The sequence below is a fragment of the Heptranchias perlo genome, chromosome 40 (genome assembly GCF_035084215.1).
Source record: "Heptranchias perlo isolate sHepPer1 chromosome 40, sHepPer1.hap1, whole genome shotgun sequence".
In the NCBI taxonomy this organism is placed as follows: Eukaryota; Metazoa; Chordata; class Chondrichthyes; order Hexanchiformes; family Hexanchidae; genus Heptranchias; species Heptranchias perlo.
The window spans coordinates 1,907,172-1,915,499 of NC_090364.1; the positions used below are offsets into that span (position 1 = coordinate 1,907,172).

Sequence of the window (8,328 nt, forward strand, 5' to 3'; positions counted from 1 at the left end):
CTGAGCTCTCGGGGACTGTGTACCTGAGCTCTCGGGGACTGTGTACCTGAGCTCTCTGGGACTGTGTACCTGAGCTCCCGGGGAGTGTGTACCTGAGCTCCCGGGGAGTGTTTTAATATCAGGGAAATGTTCGGAGTGAGATCTGTGACCAGAAAGGGTGAGACAGACAAACCTATTTCTGTACAAGGACCTGCTCTATATCCAAGGTAATATTGAAAGAAAGGAGACGACAGAGAGAGAGACTTTCTATATTTCTTTATTATGTATTTCATTGTAGATTTCAATGACACTTGGTGCTTATAATGATTAGGTTGTAAGCTTCAGACAGAGAACAATAAGGCACAGTAAATGAATGGGGAGTGCTGGCAGGCTCTATTTACAGGGTATATACTTGCAGTCTATAGTCTCTGTTTCTCTCTGATGATATACTTCAGGCTGCTTTGATTACAGATACTTGCAAGAAGGATATTGTTACCGGGAGAGAGGATCCCAAGGTGTCTGGGGTTCGGGGGGGTTCACCAGTCCTTCGGGGTGAAGTGACATTTGATTTGGGTCACACACAACAGGTTAAGGATCATTACCACCCAACAGTCGAGTGTGGGACTCTGAACTCTAATCCCCCCCACCTCAAAAAATAACCTCGCCCTGGCTGTCCCTGTTGCTGTTGATATTTCTCTTTCTCTGTTGTATTGAAGAAATGTCTTTCTAGTGGAATCGATTTTGTGTTGGCCCCATTGTAACACATCGACAGGGAGTGCTCAGGTGTCCCAGGTTGGAGCCAGGGTTTCCTCTGAACCTCATTACCCACTTTAAATAAACACTTGCCCATTGTATTTACCTCCCCTACGTTTGATGTTTCTAATGTCACTTCCCTTGCTCTCTTTCTCTGTCCCCCTCTCTGTCTCCCTCCCTCTCTCTGTCTCCCTCCCTCTCTCTGTCTCTCCCTCTCTCTGTCTCCCTCCCTCTCTCTGTCTCTCCATCTCTCTGTCCCCCTCTCTGTCTCCCTCCCCCTCTCTGTCTCCCTCCCTCTCTCTGTTTCTCCCTCTGTCCCCCTCTCTGTCTCTCTCCCTCTCTCTGTCACTCCCTCTCTCTGTCCCCCTCTCTGTCTCCCTCCCTCTCTGTCACTCCCTCTCTCTGTCTCCCTCTCTCCCTTTATACACATCTTGACTAATGCATCATTACTGCCCATTACAAGACTGGTGAGACGCCAACAGTCGAGGAATAAGCTCAGCTCCAAGACTAGAACATGGGGCAATCACCCCGTACACTGAACAAGAAAAATCTTTTTCAAAACTTGGTGCCTGTGCTGTAGGCCCACTTTGCTGTGTGGGGAATGCAGACAAGAGTCTGATTTTCAGGCTGTTCATGCTCCTCACAAACAGACCATCGGGAGGAGAGGGAAAGGTGCTGGGATCGCTGTGTTACTGTAATCACTCACCCGTTCACCTTCAATAACAGGCTTTATAAAATTCATTCTCGGGATGTGGGCATCGCTGGCAAGGCCGGCATTTATTGCCTGTCACTAGTTGCCCTGAGAAGGTGGTGGTGGGCCGCCTTCTTGAACCGCTGGTAACAGTTTGCTCCAACTGAGGGGTTTGCTAAGCCGCTTAAGAGTCAACCATGTTCGGCAAAAGAACCAAAGGTGACATGAGGAAAAACTTTTTTACACAGCAAGTAGATTATGATCTGGAATGCACTGCCCGAGGGGGTGGTGGAGGCAGATTCAATCATGGCCTTCAAAAGGGAACTGGATAATTACTTGAAAGGAAAAAAATTACAGGGTTATGGTGGGACTAGCTGGATTGCTCTTGCATAGAGCTGGCACAGACTCGATGGGCTAAATGGCCTCCTTCCATGCTGTAACCTTTCTATGATTCTATGGGGACTGGAGTCACATATAGGCCCAGACCGGGTAAGGACGGAAAGTTTCCTTCCCTAAAGGGCATTAGTGAACCAGATTAGTTTTTATGACAATCCGACAGCTTCACGGTCACTTTTACTGAGACCAGCTTTTTATTTAAACTGAATTTGAATTCACAAACTGCCCATGGTGGGATTTGAACTCTCATTCTCTGGATCATTAGTCCAGTAACATAACCACTACACTACCAAACTCCTTTGTGGCCTCTTTAACAGGTATCGTACTGATTTAATGACTGCCCTTGAGAGAGACTCCATTTTGCCGTACCCAAATTTGTACCCAGTCCGATCGATGGTATCCGGTGGTGAGGAGCCTTGTTCAGCCCTCCCGCTCTCTTTGGTTACTCGGAACTCTAGAAGCCGACAGCAATATCCTCTTGGTACAGAAACAGCACGTTTCCAGTAAGGGCTGAGCTCTGTCACTGCAACACCCACTCAGGCCTCACAGGCTAAACTCTGACCTCTTCCTGTGCCGTTTTACCATTCGGGAGCTGTGGTCAATAACTGTACCGCCTGTCACCACTTCTAACGCCATAAGTCTGGGGCGGGGGGGGGAGGGGAGAGGGGGGGAGGGGGGGAAGGGGGGAGAGGGGAGGGGGGCCAGAGTGCCAATGACCATTTGGTAGCCTCGGGTTGGTATGTGGCGGGAGGGTGGATTTAGGCCGGGGCTTCAGTGCTGGTTTGAGGTCCCTTTAAGACCTGGAGCGACTCAGCTCAAGGTCACCAAGCCCCGCCTGACCACGGTCACAGCCCACGCATCCGAATCAGAAGGTAACCCAGCGCCAACCAGCACCCGCAGTACGGAAGTGGCAAGGAGCTGGATTCCCCAATTCCAGTTGGATTGGGTCCTGGGGAAGATGGTTTATGCTGGGCCGTGATCAGTGGCAGAGGCTTTACTGACGCATAATCCCGGGTAACATTATCCTCCTAATTGCGGGTATTTTTTGGTTTTGTGTGTGTTTACGCTATTGTTTCCTCCACGGCACCGCTCAGTATCGGAAGCGGTGTCTCCTGTTTCGATTCCCTCTCTGTCTCCTCGGCCGCAATCTCCGGTAGCTGCTCGGGCGAGCTCTCCTGTCACCAAAGTATTTCCCAAAGGCCCGTTTGAGGCCGACCTGCTGTGCCAGGCGGTCACATGGCCTGTACTCCTCACACCTCTCTCTGTTCTTTTCACGTGGAGACTTGAATCGGTTCCTGGAGCGGGAATACATTCAGAATCATTTTTAAATAACTTTTTACGTAGAATTACGTCGAATGTACAGCACAGAAACAGGCCATTCGGCCCATCTGGTCTATGCCGGTGTTTATGCTCCACACGAGCCTCCTCCCTCCCTACTTCATCTCACCCTATCCTCATATCCTTCTATTCCTTTCTCCCTTGTGTTTATTTAGTTTCCCCTTTAAATGCATCTACACTATTCACCTCAACTCCTCCTTGTGGGAGCGAGTTCCACATTCTCACCACTCTCTGGGTAAAGAAGTTTCTCCTGAATTCCCGATTGGATTTATTAGTGATTATCTTATATTTCTGGCCCCTAGTTTTGGTCTCCCCCACAAGTGGAAACATCTTCTCTACGTCTACCCCATCGAACCCCTTCATAATCTTAAAGACCTCTGTCAGGTCGCCCCTCAGCTTTCTCCTTTCCAGAGAAAAGAGCCCCAGCCTGTTCAGTCTGACCTGGAATTCACTGCCTGAGAGGGCGGTGGGAGCAGGTTCAATAATAACTTTCAAAAGGGGAATTGGATAAATACTTGAAGGGGAAAAAATTGCAGGGTTATGGGGAAAGAGCAGGGGGAGTGGGACTAATTGGAGAGCTCTTTCAAAGAGCCGGCACAGGCACGATGGGCCGAATGGCCTCCTTCTGTGCTGTATCATTCTATGATTGTATGAATTGAGCTGTTCGCCCGGCTCAGTGCAGCCTGGGGGCAGAGCCTGGGATCTTCCTGACTGTGCGTGGCTCAGTCCTACGTCAGGAGACGTACTCACTGACTAGAAGAGATGTCCCCCTCCCCACCCCTGCTGAAAGACTGGACCATGGACCTATTTTGATTTTTCTCTCATCATCTCCTGATCCCATCGACTCCCCCTAGAGTACAGTTCTACAGGCAGTGCCACCCGTCACTCAAGTGGCCACCATTCATGTGCGATCCAGACAGTGAGTGTTGCTGGGATATTCCACCATGGAGGGCATCACCAACTGAGCAAGATTCTGTCCTCACTCGACAGGCACACACTAACTTTCCAGCAGGAATCACGGGATACTAATCAGATGGGGGAGTGGGTGCCCTGGCTGATTCTCCTCCTGCCCCACCCCACCCCCCTCTAGCCCCGGGGTGGTGCTGTGACCAGTTGTAGTGCCCCTCCCCCCCACGCCCCCCCCCTCAACTGTATGTGATCCATTAACTCCATGCAGAGCAAAATCAAACCCAGGACCTTCCTGCTCTGTATGGCTTTATAAGCAGATTAGCCTTCAGGTCGTGAGCCTGATGCCATTTTAAAAAAGTACAAACCTCCCCCAAGGGTTGTTCTGTCTCATAAAGGAGTTTGCATCTCTCCTCCCGAGGAACAGGACTAGAAGGAAATAGAGAAAAGTGGAGTCAGTTCATCAGAAGAAATAACAGCCGTTAGAAAAAGCAACTCCCTTAAATCAACCCTTCTGACAATTATATTCTCTCCATACACACTCAGTCCACCTTACATTCACCTTACAGCTTGATACTCTAAACCTGTCTCTCTGTCACTGCCCCCAGTGAGTCCCAGTGTCACTGCCTCCAGTGTGTGTTCCAGTGTCACTGCCCCAGTGTCACTGCCCCCAGTGAGTCCCAGTGTCACTGCCCCCAGTGTGAGTTCCAGTGTCACTGCCCCCAGTGTGAGTTCCAGTGTCACTGCCCCCAGTGAGTCCCAGTGTCACTGCCCCCATTGTGAGTTCCAGTGTCACTGCCCCCATTGTGAGTTCCAGTGTCACTGCCCCCAGTGTGAGTTCCAGTGTCACTGCCCCCAGTGTGAGTTCCAGTGTCACTACCCCCATTGTGAGTTCCAGTGCCACTGCCCCCATTGTGAGTTCCAGTGTCACTGCCCCCATTGTGAGTTCCAGTGTCACTGCCCCCACAGTGTGTCCCAGTGTCACTGCCCCCAGTGTGAGTTCCAGTGTCACTACCCCCATTGTGAGTTCCAGTGTCACTGCCCCCATTGTGAGTTCCAGTGTCACTGCCCCCATTGTGAGTTCCAGTGTCACTGCCCCCACAGTGTGTCCCAGTGTCACTGCCCCCAGTGTGAGTCCCAGTGTCACTGCCCCCACAGTGTGTCCCAGTGTCACTGCCCCCAGTGTGTGTTCCAGTGTCACTGCCCCCAGTGTGAGTTCCAGTGTCACTGCTCCCAGTGTGAGTTCCAGTGTCACTGCTCCCAGTGTGAGTTCCAGTGTCACTGCCCCCAGTGTGAGTTCCAGTGTCACTGCCCCCAGTGTGAGTTCCAGTGTCACTGCCCCCAGTGTGAGTTCCAGTGTCACTGCCCCCAGTGTCTGTCCCAATGTCACTGCCCCCACAGTCTGTCCCAATGTCACTGCCCCCAGTGTCTGTCCCAGTGTCGCTGCCCCCAGTGTGTGTCCCAGTGCAGGATTGCACACAGTTCACTGTTTCCCCAACACAAGCATCATTGCTACAAAGAGTCAGTTTATGAAAGTTAACCGTACCGTCCTCTATGTCATTGGATTCTGAGGAATCTGCAACAAGAAAAAAGACGCAGTTAGTAAAACTGATATTCCTTAACTAGTAAAACCGATATTCCTTAACTAGTAAAATGACATTCCCTAACTAGTAAAACCGAAAAAAACACGGAATTCAGTAGATTTAAAACAATCAGACCTCGTGCTCTCGCTGGGATTTCAGTATAGTGTAACTGTTCACACTGGCGTTGATTTTACAGGTTGTGCACGAGTGGGATGAATCCTTACCCAATGACTGTGCCAGGAACGTGCATGCGGAGAATTGACCCTCTCCCAGCCCTCCCTCGCCTGTCGTATCCCTGATAATTAAATGACAGATCCTCACAGGTGAGTGTTCTGATTGCTGGGCTGTGTTGTAAGTGTAAATGCAAGTTCTCCCTTCCTACAGTGACCCAAGCTGGACTCAGGAGAAAGGGAAAGAAACAGTGGGTTAAAATAGCGGAGAGGGGAATATCACCCAAACACCTTAATATCGTCAACAGGCTCAATCTTACATCTGGAGCATATCATAAACATATAACATTATACCCATAACCCATAACTATAACCCTTCATAATCCCAACCCGTTGTGGTCACGTCACATTGTATCTGTCTGTGTCTCACTATCCTGCCCGTTTACTGCGAACCTTCACAGACCTAATGCTCCTGTTAATTTGCATGACCCTCCTGAACTGGCAGCTCCAGGTGTTATGATTCTGAGTTTTCCCAAACCTCCAGGCCCACAAAATTCAAACAGGACAGAGCAGCGAGTGAGAGACCTCGACGCACAGTGAGATTGAGTTCCCCGGGCTTCGAGGACCAGACTGGCCGGGGTGGGGGGCTGCACGTGACCCGTAGGCTTTGGTTTTGACACCCCTGCAAGTATCTATCTCCACATCTCCATCTATAGGGTGTATCTCTCGATACAGAGGGGAAGATTTCCTCTGTGTGATCAGGTGGAAGCTCCTTTATAAAGATTTAGTTACACACAATGTGCAGAGACAGTCTTCCCCCAGAACACTTATGCCAGGTGACATGAGTGGGCTATATGTACACGTGGTGGGGGAGGGTGTTAATTTAATGACGGTAACTGGCTGCAGCGATCGACCACCTGATTTACGTTCCATTGATTTCGTTGACACATAGAATCCATTGAATAGTTTGGACATAACTGGTTAAATTACTACAGACACTCCCTAACATCAACCAACCGAGGGGATAATAGATCTGATTGCAGCAGCTCCCCTCTGTTTATGACAGGCTCGGAATGCCTTTCTGCCTAAATCCCATATCTCTGCTCTTTGTGCCATTTCTTGGGCTGTCCCAATTCCACTCAGTGGGGGCTGAATCTGCTAAATCTGCCCAGAATTCACCACTCCCTGTGCAGCTTTGATTGAACTCAGTGCAGTCATTCCTGGCCAAACCACCACTTCCACAACATGGGACTCTATCCATTGTAATTTGTACAAGCTGTTGCCCATAAACTTGAAAATTACTGGGACATGGAAGTAACTAACCACAAAGGTAGCAGTTATAACTAATTAAACTGACATGGTTCCTCTCCTAATATTCAGATTGCCATGGCCCAGGCCCTGAGACGATGGCAGGCAGCTAACTGTCAGTGTCTGCCTGTGATCAGACACCACTAGACAGGCAGAAATGGGATGGGGTAGCTCACTTGTCCCTTGTCCCTGGGGAAGTACAGATAAATAACCAGATCATCTCATTTTTAGTGATGTTGGTTGAGGGATAAATATTGGTCACAGGGGAGACCTCTCCTGCTCTTGTTTGAAATAGTACCTTGGGATCTTTTACGTCCACCTAAGGGGGCAGATGGGGCCTCAGTTGAATGTCTCATCTGAAAGACAGCACCTCTAAATAGTGCAGCACTCCCTCAGTACTGGCACTGCGAGTAACAGAGCTCAAGTCTCTGGAGCGAGGCTCAAACCCACGACCGTGACTGACTCAGAGGTGAGAGTTCTACTCACTGAGCCACGGCTGATACTATCACACAGCCCGGTATATAGGGGCTATTTACATAAACAGGATCTAAGTTATTTTGTCTTTTAAAAAATAATTTAACATCAAAGATTCAGATTAATATCGTCCTCAACATCTAATTTCCGTTCCTGAGAAGTTGTTGAGTGAAATCCCCTTAAATCAATTTTTTTTTTGTGAGATTTCAAGAAAGTTTTGAAGCTTGCACTCTGTATCCTCCTACCTGCGATGCAGACAGCAGCCAGTGCGCAGAGACTGAGGAGAACCAGGGTCCTCATCTTAGTTCAGCTCTCGGTTCGATCGTGCCTCCGATACACCAGCAAGCTCGGCAGTGTGTTTGTTTGTGTCTGAGAAATGACGGCTCAGGAGACGGTTATAAGAGGAGCTTTATTGACACAGCAAAGCCAGTTATGACTAATACTCAGGATGACGGGTGTGGGCATTTTGGCAAAAGGTCCCTGAGGACAGAGGAACTATTATAAAACTGGCAGTTGCTGCCAAGCTGGCCGGCTCCCAGATCATTTTTTTCAGAAAAGTATTTTTTCAGGTAACAAGAAATCCTGAGTTTACGGAATAGTGAAGGTGTGGGTTTGTTGGGGGATCGAGCAGGGAAGTGGGGGAGGGAATGCAATCACATTTAATTCCTTCAAACTGTTGTGATTGCTGCAGTTATGAACATTATTTCACACTCACAAAGGATTGTTTCAG

At 49.3% G+C, this 8,328-nt stretch overlaps 1 protein-coding gene across 1 annotated transcript; it reads right to left on the reverse strand.

The window, feature by feature from the left end:
* Nucleotides 1-240: 240 nt before the first annotated feature.
* LOC137305473 (matrix Gla protein-like) lies at nt 241-8,005 on the reverse strand. Its single transcript, XM_067974310.1, has 4 exons — nt 7,844-8,005; nt 5,610-5,639; nt 4,432-4,492; nt 241-3,114 (listed from the first exon to the last, which is right to left on the reverse strand). The coding sequence occupies exons 1-4, from the start codon at nt 7,896-7,898 to the stop codon at nt 2,910-2,912; spliced, it is 351 nt and encodes a 116-aa protein (XP_067830411.1). The 5' UTR covers nt 7,899-8,005; the 3' UTR covers nt 241-2,909.
* Between the last annotated feature and the right edge of the window lie 323 nt (nt 8,006-8,328).

What these genes read in the sequence shown, in the direction of transcription:
- LOC137305473 (XM_067974310.1), bottom strand. Translation starts at nt 7,898, where the DNA reads ATGAGGACCCTGGTTCTCCTCAGTCTCTGCGCACTGGCTGCTGTCTGC. An exon ending in GGCTGCTGTCTGCATCGCAG is followed by an intron (nt 5,640 to 7,843) that starts GTAGGAGGATAC and finishes TTCTTGTTGCAG; the next exon opens with ATTCCTCAGAATCCAATGAC. An exon ending in CAGAACAACCCTTGGGGGAG is followed by an intron (nt 3,115 to 4,431) that starts GTTTGTACTTTT and finishes TTCCCGCTCCAG; the next exon opens with GAACCGATTCAAGTCTCCAC.